The sequence below is a fragment of the Protomyctophum parallelum genome, assembly GCF_964188405.1.
Source record: "Protomyctophum parallelum genome assembly, chromosome: 19".
In the NCBI taxonomy this organism is placed as follows: domain Eukaryota; kingdom Metazoa; phylum Chordata; class Actinopteri; order Myctophiformes; family Myctophidae; genus Protomyctophum; species Protomyctophum parallelum.
In genome coordinates this window covers 28,143,228-28,161,881 of record NC_139717.1, presented here as the reverse complement: position 1 = coordinate 28,161,881, position 18,654 = coordinate 28,143,228, and the positions used below count along the sequence as shown (strand labels likewise).

Sequence of the window (18,654 nt, the reverse complement as noted above, 5' to 3'; positions counted from 1 at the left end):
AGTTGATTGCAGACGCTTTAAGTATAGCTATAAGTAGGTACAGCGATTAAAGTGTGTGGATTATGTCTCTTATTATGTGGATCCTTTACATTCTTATTCTTAAGTAGGTAGAATTACCGGTTCTTTGCACTTGACCGCCATTTGCCAGATCAATTTACACACACTCTTGTGAGGACTGTATGGGTGAGTGACGGAAGAGTGACAGCCATTGAAGGGGTTATCTAGGGTCATGGGTTTACTATTGAGAAGTAATGAATGCGGGACGAATGCGATACCATTATTGTTCGATGGACAAGGTCGCTTATATAAGTTATATTCAAGGTTGCTTGCTTTATTGCTGATGGAACCCGCATGAACCCGATAATGCATTAACTACCTACAACACTAGATGTCGCTATAATGTAAAGTAAAGTGTATTGCCTTTCTGCCGAGATGAAATCAGGGCCCTTTCTCAATGCGTTCTTGTCTGCACTTCTCGTGTGTTCTCGTGAACTTGGAGGACTTTTAGATAAATAATAGATAAAGCAATTAACCCCAGTACTTGAGTCAGCCTATTCCTGGTCAAATATTTATCAGCTACTTAAGTGAAAGTTGCTCAGTCAATTTTTTTTTGCAATTGTACAGGCTTTAAAAACACTTGAGTATTCAATGTATTTCTGTGTTGAAACTTTGCCACACAAAGAAAGTGGGTAGTCCTGGGGTTACTAAGGAGGCATGCAAATATCCAATGCAAAGATAATTGTGGAGGAAATGCAAAATAATAGTTGTAAGTGCCTTTAAACAGCTATTTTTGTTTAGGCTAACAAACAAATTGCATAAAATCGTACAGATGTGCTCCTCAGGAATCTATGGTAAACATGTGAAATCATGAATCATAATCCCTTGAAAATAGGCAGGTGTGGTAAGGGTGTGGTGTGGTCTGTGATAACTACATCAATCAGAGGGGTTGTATCATTAAACATACCATTAAGCCAATAACAATAACCTATTCATTCAGATAGTCCTATACAGTATACATACATACACATGCACGTATACATATTTGACATGATTTCACGTGCTGTTTTAAGGCATTAAAAGTATTATATTTCATTATTCAGTGGTCTCCCTCCCCCCCAATTGTTTTTGCACTGTTTAAAAACTTTAGCATAAAAAATATATTGAAAAAAGCTCACAACACGTCGCAATACATTGTGAACTAGATCAGCTATTTTCACTATTATTTGAAATAAGGCTCATGGTTAATTCCTAATGTACGTTTTCCGTTCTTAGAAAATATCTGTAGTGTAGTCACAAGTATCAAAAAATACAAATACTTAATAAAGTACTCAAGTATATGTACTCCATTACTGCTCCACCACTGGTTTAAACCTACAGTAGATTATGTTGAATAAACACATGAGGTTAGAGTAGACAGAGGTGCCAAATAGCTGCAGTGTTTGCTTTATGACATTGATTGCATCGATTCGAGACCTATCCAACACATTAAAATTCCACAATGAAACCCATGCAGACAAAACTCGGACTGCTTAGATAAACGGTGTAAAAATCTGTATTTGAGGCACACATGTGGTAGAACATATACAAAAACACATCCAGTACCTGACAAAAAAATTGCAACTGGTAAGTTGTAAAAAACTTACTATGGCAAAAAAATATTTACATTCTATAGAGGTGAACAATGCATCCAAACGTGTGCTGGTTCAACGTTGACAGTATAAGACAGACCTATTGACAGACATATAATGAGTGAAGTAAGCGGTCTTTCTGTCACTGTAAAAGATATAGGGTAACAAAACCCAACTGTATTGATATTTGTAATTACAATAAAAAATAAAATCAGTGTGATGTCATATATGACCCACTCTGCTCGATAAGTGCACTGTAGCACACACACAACATGACATGTGTGATGATGACACAGTTTAAAGTTATTTGTCTCTGCTCTGAACCAAATCAGTCCAATAAACATTCTTCATACTTGTACCATGGTTCATGGGTACAATAAGTGTCTCATTTGACCTCACTGCATTTTAATTAGACCTGAATGAAGCGCACTCGCTGGTGTGTGTGTGTGTGTGTTTGTGTGTGTATATGTGTGTAAAAAGAGGGAATCTTGGCACCGACGGCATGTGCAGCCTCATTACTCGCTATCTATAGCTCTAAATAGAAATACCACTGTCAAAGAGACGGATAGTAACAGCCACACAACGTTAAAGCTTGATCCTCTGCAGAAGTTTAGATGACCCTTGTTAGAGTATGAAAGACTCCTCATTCCTCCTTGTATTGTTTTACGTCCCTCCTCCATGTCCTTAGGAGGTACTCGGTAATGGAATGTTCCAGAAATGATCCTTTTCATTGTTTGGTGGAATCCTGTGGTTTGTTATCGAGTGCACCACCAAGTTCATTGTCCTTCTCTAAAAGAATAGTGGTTTGGACTTTGCTCCCCCGAATGCATTTATTTATTTTTTGGTTGTTGTAAAGGAAAATGACCTCTGTCAACATGACATTTTGGGCAGCGTGCTTGTGGTCATGAAGACAATAAACTGTGTGCTAAGGGTCGGAAATGACAATCAACACGTTCACTGGAACAAAAGAAAAACACCACTCCAAATATTCCATACTGATATTGTGTGAGTATTATAAAGGGAAGAATACCATTCATTTGACTTCAACTTTTGATGAATAAGTGAGAGCTGACTGCTGGCCTACAATAATTACATTATATAACATTCAAGTTTATACTGTGACATTAAACTGTTTCATTATGAGAGAACCCTGCAGTGGCATTTCTTTCCAAAGGCAACTGAATGTCAAAGAGTAAAAAAAGAATTAATAGCTCTTTGCTCCGATTAATATTTTCCTTAAAGCTGTGAAACACAAAGAAATCATTGTGATTGAAAATGTTCTTCCTTCATCGCACTAAATGTACAATATAAATTCTCTCTCCTTGCTGAATTATTTCAGTCTTGACCGCAGAAATACACATTTCTGTCCACCCAACAGTCTAGCCAATGGCTTTAGTTGCAGACAGGCTGGCAGACCAATCATAATTTCAGATACTGATGGTCTGTCTCCCACAGACCAATCGCACTGAGATTGCATCCAATCAGACAGTCTCATATAGCAGCATTCCACTGAAGATGGTCAAAGGTTCTGAGGAGTGTGCCAACTTTCCAGTGACGAGGTCAATGCAAACGGTGTCTCCTTGCTTCATGGGCAGGATGATGTTAAAGACAGACAGGGCCCCTGGGGTGTGTCGAGCCTCTGCCATGGGTTTCTCCAGCCCCTCTGGCTGGTACCCAGCCGAGTCTCCGCGGGCCACGCCGATGTTGGACTTGGACAGCACTGCTTCAATTTTCACGTTCTTGTGGCCTGTCAGCGTAGCGCTGAAGAAGTACTTGCCACTAACTGGTGCTGTGAAATGCCCTGGAGGAAAGACATGAGTCACAAGGATGTCAGGGAGGTGCTTGAAGTTACAGTAGGTTGTCACGGACAGTTGTACTGTATGACAATGGTTTATAATCTAGAATGAGAGGCCATGTCACTGAGGGAAGCCTAGGAAAGCCATAAACAACTAAGCGACACAACAGAACACAAATCTATAAAGAATGCATGCACAATATTTGATTACTTCTATGACAAATAATACAGTTCATGTGCTGGATTATAATCCCTGACATTAAGGTTTTTTTAGATTCAAGTTAAGAAAGGAGGGGATGAGAAACTCTGGTGATGGCGGACATTCACAAGGACCTCCTTAAATGTTCAATTGGGCCCAAACCTCACCTGTTCGCGGGTTATAGACATTATTTTCATTGACAAATATGTGGTTGAAGAGGATAGTTCCTGGGCTTCCCATGGGGCGAGTGAGGGCAGCAGAGAATGAGAGACGTGGCACGTGGGCGTCTGACCCTGCCGGACCTAATTCACAGAAACAATTACAGAAGTAGTGTAAGGGAAGGGCAGAGGTTGATTTTACTTGAAATAAATAAATGAAAGATCAACTGCTTCTTTTATCTTCAATTATAATAATAACACATACCCTCTTCGCCTCTGAGACCTGTAATGTAAGAGAGAGAGATAATATAAGAACAGGTTCACTGAGAGATGCAAATTTAGTTTTATTATTCATATTGTGTCATCGCTCCTTGTGTTGAAGTATCACAGAGCATAATCTTAAAGTAACTGAACCACAGAAGATTATGGTGGTTTATCTAAAGCTCAAATGAGCAATATGGTTGATAACAACTTTGAATCAAATGACCCCTTCAAATGTTATTGTACTGAGAATCATTGAGAATCTTAAAATGTTTCAGCATCACAGCTCATTGTTTCCCTTTTTCTCCATGGTGACGTCACCGTGCCAGTCAACATGACCACCATGGCTGGTTTGTCAGAGCGGGAATAATGTGATTCAGACATTCCCTGTAAAGGGGGCCTCTGCCACTGAATACCCCATTACAATTAAGCAGCTTCGTTCATGAGCTGCTCAGCCAGTAACTTGCTATGGATACATGCATATTGAACAGGGAGGCCACACCGTTATTATACTGTCTTATTTTGGAGTTTATGCCAGTAACAGTCATACAACATTCTTCTAGTTTATTTGATCTTTACCTGGGGGTCCCACTGGTCCCCTCTTGCCTTCTCTGCCCTGAGGACCGTCTTTTCCTTGGGCCCCCCTCGGACCGACGGGACCTTGGTAGCCCCTTTCGCCCTTTGGGCCCGTCAAACCAGGCGGGCCTGTAATAGAAATAAAGCACCCCCTTGAGAATGTTTGTAGAGAGAGCACAGCTGGAACACAGCACACTGAATGACTGAAAGTCCACTTTGGTAAGATTGTCTTCTTTAGAAATACAATCAGCAGACCAAAGACATTTATGTCCAGAGACATCAGAGATTTAAGCTGGTGTGCCCTTCACCCACAACCTTACTGAAACTCCTCTTTCAGACAGACTGCAGACTTAACAGACTTTTAAGTGAATGTTATGCGGGACAACAGTTAATCACCAGGCAAGACATGTCGGATCCTTCCTTTGGTCTGTTTCTTCACATGGCCTGACCTTGCCTCCCATCTTGAAAATTCTCAAGCAGTGTCCCATGTCTTAAATTCAGATCCCATGCCCTTCTGTTACTGAGACTCACCCATGACATTCCGTTCAGATACACCAGAACATTCACGTTTATCATGTGTAGACTACAAGTATGTTTAATTCATGCGCCCTGCCACAGATTTTGTGAATAACTGTCAAACAATAAAAACAAGAACATGCTGTCTCGGCATCTCACCCGTGAAGTCCTGCTCAGTGAAACTGTGGAACTCTTTGACCACTTCCAGAACCGACGTGTTCAGCGTGTCTAGCCTGTAGTGGACGTTCTCCAGCTCGACAGTCTGGATAGTGTCAATGGCATCAGTGTGGGCCGTAACCGTTGCGTTGAGTCCATTAACGCAGACCCACAGGCCCGAAACATGGCGGTTCAGGCCCTCCCTAATCTTTTGCAGACTCTCAGAAACGGAGTCCAGCCGTCCACACACGCCCTCCATCTTGGAGATCCTTCTCTCCAGGCCGTCACTGGATCGCCGGCACTCGCCCACCTCCTTGACATAGTTGCTGGTGATGGTTTGTATCTCCCCGCCCAGGCTGCCAAAGCGAAGCTCGGAGTTGTCGATGTGGTCCGTCAGCTCTCTCTGGATCTTGTCCACCTTTTGGGGGATATGCTTTTTAAATGTGTGTGAAATGTTATGTATACTGAATATAATCTTAAAATGTACAGTACAGTTAAGAAAGCTCAGTGGGATTTTTCCTGTGGGAAATTAAAATATAAACATAATTTCTAAATACACATACTATACGAAATAACCTCCTCCCCCCCATCACTGGTGTTATTATTATTATTTTTTTTTTTAAGATATTCTTTTGCGGCTTACGCCTTTTATTGATTTTTTAAGGGATAGAAAGTAGGCTGACAGGAAACGGGAGAGAGATGGGGGGATGACAGGCGGGAAAGGCCGTGTCGGGTCCGGGAGTCGAACCCGCGGCACACCGCGACTGGATCACCAGTCCGGTGCCCAGACCGTTACGCTACGGCCTGGGCCGGTGTTATTTATTTTGATGTGAAATGTTATGGAAGGGAAACTTATCCAAGGTAATTCAAGCTTGCCTTTCCTTGCCTTCGATATTTTCATATCTAAGGCTAAGATAATAATAATATTGTATTTAATCGTGAAAACCAACATTGTAGACAATATACTGTGTACACATATGACAGAATAACGAAAGCTTGCTACATCATGTACTTTTATTATCACTATTATTATCAGTAGTAGCAGACTAGCAGTAGTGTGACCCTCACCTGAGAGATGATGTTGTCCTTCTTGCGGGTCAGATCAGTCAGGGTGTTGCCATGTCGATGTACGGTCCTTCCCAGCCCCTTCAGTGTGTCATTTATGGAGTTGAAGGTAACCGTGACCCCTGACAACTGTCCCTGGAGGGACTTCAGTTCCCCTCCTAACCTCCCACTGTGGACACTGTGACCCTCCAGTTGCTTATTCAGGTCGTTGATGTTTTTCTTACACTGCCCGGTGCACTCCTCCACTTCCTCTCGGAGTCTCCCTACTTCCTCTTGAAGGTTGGAGCATACCTGAGAGCAGACGGACTCGTCCGAGTCGACTCTCCTGCGCAGGTCCGTGAGCTCCGTCTGGCACTTGCCCAGGGCGCTGTTGGTGGAGTTGGTAAACGCTCGCAAGTCTTCTTCTACGCCGCTGCATATCGAGCAGTCGTCGACGTCACGGCCCAGCGTTTCCACCTCGGTGACGATCCGGTTGAAGTGTTCACCGTTCTCTCCCGTCACGACCTTTATCTTCCTGATGTCTTCTGCCAGGTTGAATACTCTGTCTATCAGTGAGTCCCCGGAGACGGACAGGTCCTTCAACCTGGTGTCGAACTTCTGGATGTCCTCTTGGTTGGTGACAACCCTCCATTCTAATGTTTTGACCGTGTCTTCAGTCTTGCGGCCTTTGCCGTTGGGCCCGCAGGTCTCCGAGCACATTTTAGTGACCGACGTTAACCTTTCGTCGAGGACGGTTGTAACGTTCTCCAGCTGGCCCAAGCGCCTGCTGTGGTCCGTGACCGTGTCTCCCAGAACGGCCACGTCCAGCTCCACCTTTCCTATCTTGAAGCTGTGGTCGTCCAGCCGGGTGAGGACCATGTTGCGCATCTGAGTGACCTCTCTCTGCACGGCGTCCTTCACGTTGTTCCCGGTGTTGGCGCACCGCTGCTCCGCCTTCCTCATGGTGTTGTTCAGCCTCTTCTCCACTTCTCTCAGCCTGCCGTTCAGCTTGTCCTCCGTCACTCTTCCCTTTCCTCCCCCGCCTCCCGCCCCGGTCAGCTCCTTGTCCAGGCGCCCTTTGATGATGTCGAAGCCGCTTGACGTGGAACCGATGCGGACTTCCAGGTCGGTCAGTTTCTTCTGGAGCTGAGTGACCGTGCTGCAGCATTGCTGCGAGCGTTCCGTCTCTCTGCGGCTGATCTCTAGGCCCTGTCTTAAGTTCTGGTCCATGGAGCTCAGCAGTTTCTCCAGGGCTCTGATCCTCTCCCTGTCCTCCTGCTGCTGACGCCTCAGGTCCTCCACACCTGCCTGAGACCAAGCACATATTAATGGCATGTTTTTATTATTATTATTTGTGCAAAACGGCAGAACACACTGTAGAGGCAAGGAAATAAAAAGTGAGGTAATAAAAGCAGCACTTATTAAAAGGAAACGTCAAGGGCCCGGACGGCTGGCGCACCTGACAGCGTGGCGCGCGTTCGACTCCCCATCTCTCTCTCTTCGTTTCCTGTCAGTCTACTATTTCTATCAATGAAGGCAGAAGAAGCCCTCAAAAATATCTTTACAGCTTCAAAAGCATAAAACATAAAATGTGTCATTTTTACACAAGGATATTTTCTTGACAAACATTGGGAAGTGTTAGGCCTATGTTGGATTTTCAAGAAAGATATTTTACGCCTGCAAGTAGATATACTGTACATGTTGATCCATAGCTGTTAAACAGTATAACACAAGTGGATCCACACACACACACACACACACACACACACACACACACACACACACACACACACACACACACACACACACACTGTGACACACACTAAACTAGAAAAAGTGCCCTTCTGGGCACAGGTCTCCACCAGGATAGGAATGTAGGACATTGCAGCTTGCCTTCATCTGGTGGTTGGATAAAAGGGCAACAAAAGTAAATCAGGATGGAGTCTGAGAAATCTGAAAGACCGGTTTCGTTGAATGGCTCTAGAGAGACTGTGTACCAATTTGCGTGATGTTTGGACAAAATCTGTAGGTGTACTGTGCAAAAACTTGTTTTGCACAAAGCGGCCTCCTGGTGGCGCTATAACAGGCCGTTCTGGAAAGTTTGGGGCAGAGGTTCATCGTTGGCATCCAGGGAGTGTGTGTGCAAAATTTGGCATCGACCGGGTTAACGGTGGCCGAGATTAGCTGCTCACAGACACACACACACACACACACACACACACACACACACACACACACACACACACACACACACACACACACACACACACACACACACACACACACACACACACACACACACACACACACACACGGACGGACGGACACACACACGGACGGACGGAGTGCAAAACATACTCTCCCCCCATGCCTTCGGCCTGGTGGAGACAATAATGTGAGCTATTGAGGCTGACCTGGCAGGCAGAGCAGGACAGAGACACCCTGGTCTCCAGCTCTCTGAGGATGTCCTCCTTCAGAGTGTGGATCTGACCTCCACCCCGGGCCACTCCGTCCAGCTCGTTGCCCCCTCCGTTCCCATTACCCAGGTGGTTGTTGATGTTCACCAGGGTCTGGTCATGGACCTGACGGACGGAGCGGAAACTGAGTGAGTGAATGAGTGAGTGAATTTGAATGATTGAAGTACTTGTTTTATTTTTTATCATAGATGGTGGGTAGATACTGTACTGTAGGTAGATAAACATGTAGTAGCTAGACTGACTGACTGACTGACTGACTGTCTGACTGATTGATCAGTCGATCGATCGGTTGACTGATTGATCAGTCGATCGATCGATAGACTGATCGATCGATCGATTGGTTCTTTACCTGTGTTGTGTTGTAGAGCTGGTCCAGTCTGGTCTGGATGCTGTTTATTGTCTCTTTCATGTGTGGCTGAGCTGCGTCTGAAGGCACAGTGGCTCCATTCAGGCTGGGCCTAAACACAAGGGGAGGGATTGAAGGGGGAAGAGAGAGAGAGAAGGGGGGGAGGGGGGTGTCTTAATTGTTTTTCCTAACATTGACTGAGCTCTACGGTAAACATGTGGGGTGTATGTATTTAACACTTTGTGCCAACAACAGGGGACTGTGGGTAAGTAAATGGTTGCCATCCCTCTGAAATTGGGAAAAAAGCTAAAAAAAAAAAACAGGGAATGTTATTTGAGAAGGAAGCATGAGGAGCTGATAAGAATCTGTAGGGATTAGAGAAATTGGATTTTGAGGTGTGGAGAAAAAATATATGTTCCTCGACTGAGCAAAACTCCCAGGACACTGAGTGTTTTTATACTCTGCAGTACATACACACAAAACCCAGGAGTGTACAGTAGCTGATACCAGCTGTCTTACGTAAGGGTTGATGATGCTTTAAGCAGTGGTGGACAAAGTACTGAACTCCAGTACTTGAGTACAAGTGAAAGTTGCTCTGTCAAATTTGAGTAAAGTATCACATCGAGACATGTTGTGATCTTGTAGATGAATACTGGACTACTCGCCCCGGTGCTTGCCCGTTTTTCCTCCCGGAATTTTCCCCAGTGAGGGGGATAACTTTGTAATATGCTATTGGGTGTTTGTATTCTTTTTGGAAAAATATAAAAAGATACTCCTGTGGAAAGGCTATATTATTTGACTTATATTGAACCTATAAACAATGTAGTATTATTTAGTATATGTAAGGTTTTGCCCCCTCAAATGGTACCTCGTCAGATAATCCCCACATATCCTACAACAACTTCTGTGAACAGACTTCACTGTAGTAGCTTTTCATAAATTATATTTGTACTTAGGCTGTTCTGCTGTCATGAAAGTTTATAGTTAGAGAAATTCAAAGTCCAGCCGTCTGCTGTCCAGCCTCTCCCACCCCTCACTGGGGAAAATTCTGGGAGGAAAACAGAAACGGGGAGAGTAGTCTTGTTACCTTGTAGATCTGCCACAAGTTTAAGTGGTTAATTCACCAAGTACAGATAATAAAAAAATCACACCCGTGTGAAGCAAGTGGTGCAACTCCGTGTGGGTGTCCCCGGGGGGGGGGGGGGGGGGGTTCCAGACCCACAGGAACGCACCCAGGGCGCCGGCCCGATTCCGGCGATCTGTCCCGCGTCCGAAACGGTTGAGAAATGACAGAGTTACCGTGTGGGCGTCCCTCTACTGTACCCTCTACTACTGTACTGTACTGTCACTGTACTATACTGGCACACCCAAAATCACCATATATACAGTTAATATGTGCGTGTTTGTGTGTGTGTGTTAGGTTGCGCACAGGTGGTGAAAAACAACCATGCTGTTTTCGTGCTCAGACGCACCCAGCCAGCCACCCACCCACACACCCACACACCCACCCACACACACACATAGTCACTTAAGGAAGTGGTTGCACCACTTAAAAATATGCAATAATACGTTAATAATATATTATTCATATGCTCATCACAAATGCCCCTATGGAATGAGCAGAAGATGCTGATCACGGGAAATGGCCTCGCGCTGACTGGTGAAAAGCAACAGTAAGCAGGAATGTGCATACTGAAATGCTCCACTGTCCGCATAATGTCAGTGTATCCCAGCCAGAATTGCTTCTTTCTTCATAATAGAAGATGGGGAGAGAGGATTTAACAAGGATCAGATGCAGAATAAATGTAGTGTTGTGTCCTTAATACGATAATGGTATGAAAAAGAAAATGGATAACATTACAGCAACGGAAAATTGGTGCACCTACAGTCTGTCATTGATGCCATGTATGGTTGACTGCATGGTGTGGAGATCTTTGCTTAGACTCCGGATCTTCTCCTCCAGCTGTCTTATCTTATCGTTGTCACCTTGAGAAAAGAGAAGTGTTAGGGTTATACCTTCACCATTCAGTCTCTTCCAAGTAACAGCCAATTAATGACACAACGCAGCTGGCTGAATTCTCTCTGACTATAATCTAGGCCTATCCACCGCATATTTATTTAAACATCATTAACTTGAACATTTATTTCGTACTTCCATAAAAGAACTAGGGACACTTTTTGGGAGATGTTTAGGTGACTCACTGGATACATTGAGTACGTCTTGATTGGTTGGGAAACATTTCAATCGTTATGTGAATGCTCAGTACACAGCATGCAGGAGTGTGTGTAATAAGCGCATTAGACTTTATATCATGGACTGTTCCAGATTTTCACACAGGAACAATAGACTGTGTTGTTTCTCAATGTACTGTACTACTCAGCATTCAGGAGAGCAACTCAATAATTGTCTTATTAAAGATCAATTGTTAGTAATATCCATTCTTCATATCACCGATCCCAGATCAACACCTCTGCATCATACGCATGAATTAACACAGTATTAAAATATAATAACTTCATTCAGACGGGTAAATGAAACCAACATCTTGTTTATCTTTTCATGCTAAAGCCACATTGGAGTATATTATTATTGTTTGAATGTCCCCACAGTACCTCCTGCTCCTCCGTGTCCTCTCTGCCCGTCCCCTCCTGTGTTGTAGCCAGTGTGCGTGACACGGGGTCTCCCGGCGTCCACCTGGGCGTCCCCCGTGATGCCCGTCCGCGGCCCGTCGTGGCAGTCATCGCCCGAGTAGCCGTGGCAACACTTCCACTCCATCTCCGTCACCATCTTGTACGCCACCTTGTACCTGGGCCTCCTGTAGGTTCGGTACCTACAGGCGACAGTGAAGGGAAGCACAGGCGACAGTGAACACGTATCCCATGTCTATAATGCTTTATAAACCACAGGTCATATAAAAGCAATCTGATGATTGTACGTCTAATGCAATCATAACACAATACTTTATAAAGCCTTTATTTAATTTGCAGCAGGGAAGACTCACTCAACGACTTTTTACTAGTGATACTGATTCACCTGCCATGTTCTGAAATCGATCAGCATCAGGTCTGATGAAGACCCGCTAGGGTTGAAACGTTAACGCACAAAAGCTTAACGCCAGTGAAAATGAAGAGGTATTTATTTCCACACCAAACATGGGTGGCCCCTGGGCTGGCTACTGGAGCTGCGAGAAGAGGTGCCAGCTTCCTCTCAGATGCTGTCAGTACAAGTGTAATATTATATTACTCCTCTTAGCAAAACCTTGCCATGCCTATTTTAATTGGCCTAGCAGTATGCGTGCAGCGGCTGCAGCAGTGCACACAGTGTTTGGTGAGTGTGTGACTGACTACACGCACACATGTTTGTTTAGTTTAGTTTGTTTGTTGTTAGGTCAGTGAGTCATGCAGGACGGGGGTTGTGTGACTTGGTCAAGTTTTTGGGAGGCAGGTCGCCAGCCCAGAAAGATGAGAACCCCTGGTGAAGGAAGGAAGGAAGGAAGGAAGGAAGGAAGGAAGGAAGGAAGGAAGGATGGAAGGATGGAAGGATGGAAGGATGGAAGGAAGGAAGGAAGGATGGATGGATGGACAGTGCATTGCAGCACAGAGGAAGCAGTGATCATATACTGATGTGACTGGCGGGTGAGGTTTAGTTCATATGACTTCTGCCTTCTTTAAAATATTATTCCTGATATGTTATCCAAAAGTCAGTCCATGAAAAACATTTCACTTGGCGGTTCAGGACAGGTTCGTGATTGCTTCTTTTAATGTGTTATCCAGCTCTGTGGCCGAACAGACACACGCTTGAAGTAACAATGCAATAAAGTGCCTGTGGTCGGAAGTCTTAATGAAGATTCATAGCAAATTCCTAGGCACGTTAACAAGTGCTATAAACTTTAAAAGTTCTGCAAGGCAGTAATGTCCTGAGTTTTAATTTAACTCTGAAATTGTATTACGGTCCATTTTTACTTTCATAGTTAAATTAACACTTCACATTTTGCTGTGAACCCAACCACATTTGAGGCTACACTCCATCTCATGTGGATCCTTTTGTTGTGCCTCAGAAAATACTCTGACTTCCAAGCTTGCGAGCGTGTGAAAAAGTGAGCCAGCTTCCTCCGAAGAGGAGGCCAAACCAAGACAGATTGCAGAGAAGGGGGATAGTAAGAAGAAAGAAAGACTGAAGCTAAATAGAAAGAGAAGCAGAGGTTGTTTTGACAGGCGGCTAGACTGTGGTGCCTGGAACCCCTGATGTGTCCATTCTTAACATAGCCCAGGTTTATGCCAAGGCCCCCTGCTCTGGTCGAAGGGGATCAACATGGCAGACGTGGCTAAAACACTACAAACGTTGTAAATAAGATAACCTATTGAAGAAAAAGGGTGCCTGGTGGGCGGCTCAGCCAGATATTGCACAGACCATGTGCTCCTAGAAAGTGTGAGGTCCCAGGTTTGACTCGGACTCCCTTCTCTTGTCTCGCATGTCTCTCTGCATTTGGATAACTGTCACTCCTCTACACTCTATACTTGGGCCGGGATATACACGGGATGACACTGTCATCACTGTTGTCAGACACAACAGAATCCGTCACTGCAGCCGCAGTGGCCATTGTGAGCCCTTACCAACTGAGTTTGAGTGAGTCACTGTCCTGTTGCCACACTGACATCATATGGAACTCATATTTGGGTACAACTTAAAACTCCGTATATGGAGCTTGATGATAGGCTTAGAACTCCATACTGTATATGGAGCTGGCTGACAGGCCGCCTACATCTAAGTCTGATGAAAGGGGCTCCAGTTCATCATATTCAGGCTGCTGATTGGCTATGATTGACTTCCACAGTTTATGGGAGAGGCCAAGCAAGCAGTGCCAAAGATTATTTGACAAGAGTCCAGACTGGGACATCAGTCATAAAAAGGCAGCCATCTATGACGTGTCTATGGCAAATTATTTGGTATGGCAATGTTTCAGCACAGTCACAGCCCATTAAGTTTCCATTATGAAATTAAAGCTAAAATTTTAAAACAGTTGTGGAACCTCTAGATGAGACGAGATGAATTAGATTAGATAGCCAGAAATCCCTTGTTCTGTATATTGTGTGAGAGAGAGAGAGAGAGAGATAGATAGAGAGAGAGGATTGGAAAGGAGGAGAAATAAATTGTTATTAAGGCAGAGAGGAAGGAAAGACGACTTCATTCAGAGGGTGGAGAAAGACGAAAATATTAAACTGGAGAGAGAGAATTTCCTCTGCCATGTAGTGCGTGCGTGCGTGTGCATACTTACGCCACTCTGGGACACTGTCCCCAGGCACAGCGCTGGTAGTCAGGCTTCACGTACGTCTCCACTCCGTCCTCCATCACACAGCTGATGGTGCGTGTCACCACGTACGCACACCAGTTCCTGTCAAAGCAGCACGCACACACACACACACACACACACACACACACACACACACACACACACACACACACACACACACACACAGAATGTTTATTTTTATATGACCTTGCAGAGCGGTGGTTCTCAATCTTTTTAGTCTCAGGTCACCCCTGTAAATACCTTTTTCATCCAAGGCACCTTGGCATAACTTCATATACTTGACATTTAACCCTAGTTGATCCCCAGCATCCCTATTCTGGGGGGAACTTTCACCAAAAATAGCAGATCTAGATCGCCTATTTTTGTCGAGGAGGTTTGGTGGTCCATCTTACTAAGTGAAGACGGTTTATTTGCCAATAAAGAAATGGAAATGTGAGTACTTTGTCCACCGCTTGTGCTACCTTTTTGGAATTTTTCTAATTCATTTTTTTTTTATGTATACTGGATTTAGGTTTGGCTCTCCACTGAAAACCATTGCTGATGCGCAACCTCTTTTTCTCATGTAGATGGTTTATGTTGTTAAACTGAAGTCATATTGATGAATTCCAAATATCAATTAAAATTATTCCTCAGCGCCTCTGCACTTTGAGAACCACTGATGTAGAGCAACTACTGTATTTTTGTTGCATGACAACGGTGTGTCAATCAGGCAACGTAAATCAGCCATAACTCTAACCCCTTGACCTGATCTCTTCATGCCTTTGTTTTATCCATAAAACAACAACTTGTCTTCTGAGGAACAGCACAATTCCACTATACTCACAAGTATAGTAATTCAACGCACGCACACACGCAGTCGCACACACGCACACACGCACGCACGCACGCACATTATGTAACCAGCTGAAGATAATAAATGAGTCATAGTATTACTATTGGCAGTTGAGTCGTATTCCAAAATAGCTCAATAATAATAATAACATTCAGATCAGTTCTACTATTACAGTCCACTCAGGTTCACATGTGGGAAAAGGCAAACATACTGTAACAGCCCACACACACACACTCGCGCAAGTGCACGCAAACGCACGTGCGCACGCACACACACACGCGCGCGCAAACAATCACACATCAGCACTCTGCCTCTATAACACACAATGTTCTTTAGTTTTAGTCATTTGCTGAGTCTCAATGACCCATTCAAGTGTGCACGCAGCCAGCCACACATGCAAGCGTGCACACACACATTTATTCTAAATTGTGTGCCTGTGCCTCGCACCAAAAATAGCAGATTTACAAGCTCACTGTCCTGCTGCACAGCCGAGCTCAGAAATCAGCGCTGATGGCAGTCCAGATAGACTCAAGAAAACGGCGTCCTTCTGTCTTTCGCCCCGGACAAGACAGTCTTCCTCCATCATCATTTTCATATCGTCAAACTATTCACCCCCCCCACCCCACTCGACCACTATTTCCCTGCTGGTTATTACAGCCAATTAGTGTCAGCCCAGGGTTCAGCCAAACAGAACTCCTCTGGAGGGATCAGAGATTTCAGATGGAATGCACCAGAGCTTCACTCATATACGCAGGAGTTTCCATCAGCAAGTTCCCTTCCGTCTTTCCGTCTGTCCGTCTGTCCGTCTGTCCGTCCGTCCGTCCGTCCGTCCGTCCGTCTGTCTTGTCTGTCTTGTCTGTCTTGTCTGTCTGTCTGTCTGTCTGTCTGTCTGTCTGTCTGTCTGTCTGTCTGTCTGTCTGTCTTGTCTTCCTGTGCTCTCTCTTTATAAGTTCCTGTATCACACTTTCACACTCATTCTATCATCTGTCTCCCTCTGAATCTATCTCTCTCTTTCTCTCACACACATGTGCACGCACGCACTCACGCACTCACGCACGCACGCACACACACAAAGCCTCTCCCTAGACGTTAATCGCCGTACTTCATTCCAGGGCTTGTCTGACTGACACATTGAGTTCACTATGGTTTCTCCTCTCCTCCCTGTGACCTGTTCATCCCGTGGCTACTGTGCTGTACTGTACATGGCAGGGAATATGAGTATCTGTCACACTCCATCATAAAAGTCCTTTATTGAGCTTGGGGGAATTTCTACTCATAAAGTGGGGGAAAGAAATGTAGTGAATATTAGTGAGTCCAACGTATTTGTTCACCCACAATTAACAGAGTTTCATTCATTTGTACCAGTTCGCTCTTAAAGGCCATATTATATTCACATAGATTCTTACAAACGTTTGATTAGTGGGTGGAACATTTTATATGTAGGTCAATCTAGGTCAGTATTAAAACAAGACACAGCAAACACAGTTTAACTTATGAAATAAACATTTTATAAGTTTAAGTATAAAATATAAGAAAATATTGGCACTCTGATCGTGCTGCTGATGTATTTGGCTGAACCCCCATTTGGAAATATTTTGTGCGGGGACCGAATAAGAGATTCGTCAACATTTGTCAAAGCGTTTCTAAAAGAGAAGCAAAATAAAACAGGCTTATAAGTGTTTAAACTGTTCCTCATGCTGGAACCCCCTCAGGGACCCCTGTGGGTCCTTGAGGGGAACCAGTGTTAGAGTATATATACAATAGGGAAGGCTTCTACTCTCATATGATAAATACATTATTATATTTTCACAATCCTAAGTGATGTCGTCGTGGTCCTGTATGGTTTGTAGGCAAAGAGTTTGTGGCAAAATCTCTGTTGAATACTTGTGTTCTCAACATATCCTGTTACTTACGATATACTTGAAGCTCGTTCAAAATTTCTGTGGGTTTGAGTCGAACTCAACCCAAGATTTGGTTTGGATGTGAGCAGACGTCTTGGCCTGGACCAGACAGTCCTGGTGCATCCAATCAGTGCCCTGTTCCAATAACAATTGCATCGCAGTGTGCTTGAGCTTTGCTGTGCTTTGTTGCACCGGAGGGACTGCCATGTTGTACTCATCTGTGAAGTGAAGTAGTGAAGTGCTTTGATCTGGTGTGTTATGCGGGGGACTTGGGAGGGGGGGGGGGGGGGGTTTCAGAGCATAACTCTGAGCCACAATACATCTTAGATTAACTGGTGTTGATGAATGGAAACAGTGCTGCCTTTGTCCTCCTGTGCTCATCATCCACAGTGCCTGTTCAAGCCATCATTGCAGCTACATTAGTGTGTTGCATAGTGTTGTTATTTATACTATGGGTACAACAGCTGATTGGTTTGGTGTCACACTGTGTTTACATGCCGTGCTACAGTACGTTGGACTGTTATGCTGTTTTATAACAGTGTGTGTAAGTGAGGTACTTAAGGGGACATTTCAGCCACCGCTGGAAGAAACTGCAGTCACTCAATGTTAATAGTATTTTTAGTTGTAGTAGGCTCGCTAGATAACAGTAACACAATTTGAAATTTGCACTCTAAGGCCAGAAAAATAATGACTAGGGTTTTACTGGATTGCTGGATTACTACAATGACCATAATGCATTGGTGCACTACCCCTCCTTGTGGAGGCTGGGTGGAGGTGTGACTTGTAGTCCAGGAAGGAAGTGAGATCACATTTTCTTGAGACAATTTCGTCATGAACATGGCACCATTACTATAATATCTAAAGACACAAAGTACACACATAAAATGCCCAGGATTAAACATAATTAAAATAAGATCTGGTTGCACAAGGGGTGAAATGGTGCTTTAACTTTAGGCTTTTCACTGCATTTTGCTATGTGACTATACGTTACACAGTGTTGTACTATCGTGTTGTGTTGTGGACAACTTTGATACTGAGGGCTGTATTTTGCGTGTCTTAAGTACCACGTCTTATTACTTAACTTAAGACCTGGAGGTGTGGTCAATGCTCTTTGGCCACTCAGAATAGCATTGATCACGCCTCCAGGTCTTAAGTCAAGTAATAAGACCTGGTACTTATGACACGCAAAATACAGCCCTAAGGATTGAAACATGAATAGCCGTGATATTCCAAGGTTTTCAGCGCTGTCTCTTGACTTTGTCTTTCACAGTGATTGATGCATTGCAATCACATGACGTTGTGTGACCACACTGTCACAATGGATGTGTCTCAATGTTGCGTTGTTGTGTTATGTATCATTTTACTGTCATGTTGTGGTGCGCTGAGTTACGATGCACTTAATGGAATTCAGGACGTCTGAACTTGAACTCGGACTTGAGAACCGAGACCCGGG

The 18,654-nt window shown here is 44.2% G+C and overlaps 1 protein-coding gene across 1 annotated transcript in view; it reads right to left on the bottom strand.

Annotated features, from left to right (window-relative positions):
* Positions 1-1,536: 1,536 nt before the first annotated feature.
* Positions 1,537-18,654, bottom strand: part of emilin1a (elastin microfibril interfacer 1a) — a 26,087-nt gene continuing 8,969 nt past the window's right edge. Inside the window, exons 2-12 of the mRNA XM_083791016.1 lie at positions 14,433-14,549; positions 11,770-11,987; positions 11,043-11,142; positions 9,160-9,268; positions 8,748-8,915; positions 6,358-7,641; positions 5,293-5,707; positions 4,621-4,746; positions 4,046-4,063; positions 3,790-3,924; positions 1,537-3,429 (exon numbers count right to left, since the gene is read on the bottom strand). Coding sequence (XP_083647142.1) covers positions 3,110-3,429; positions 3,790-3,924; positions 4,046-4,063; positions 4,621-4,746; positions 5,293-5,707; positions 6,358-7,641; positions 8,748-8,915; positions 9,160-9,268; positions 11,043-11,142; positions 11,770-11,987; positions 14,433-14,549 — 3,010 coding nt within the window. The 3' untranslated portion in view covers positions 1,537-3,109. The remainder of the gene's footprint in view (positions 3,430-3,789; positions 3,925-4,045; positions 4,064-4,620; positions 4,747-5,292; positions 5,708-6,357; positions 7,642-8,747; positions 8,916-9,159; positions 9,269-11,042; positions 11,143-11,769; positions 11,988-14,432; positions 14,550-18,654) is intronic.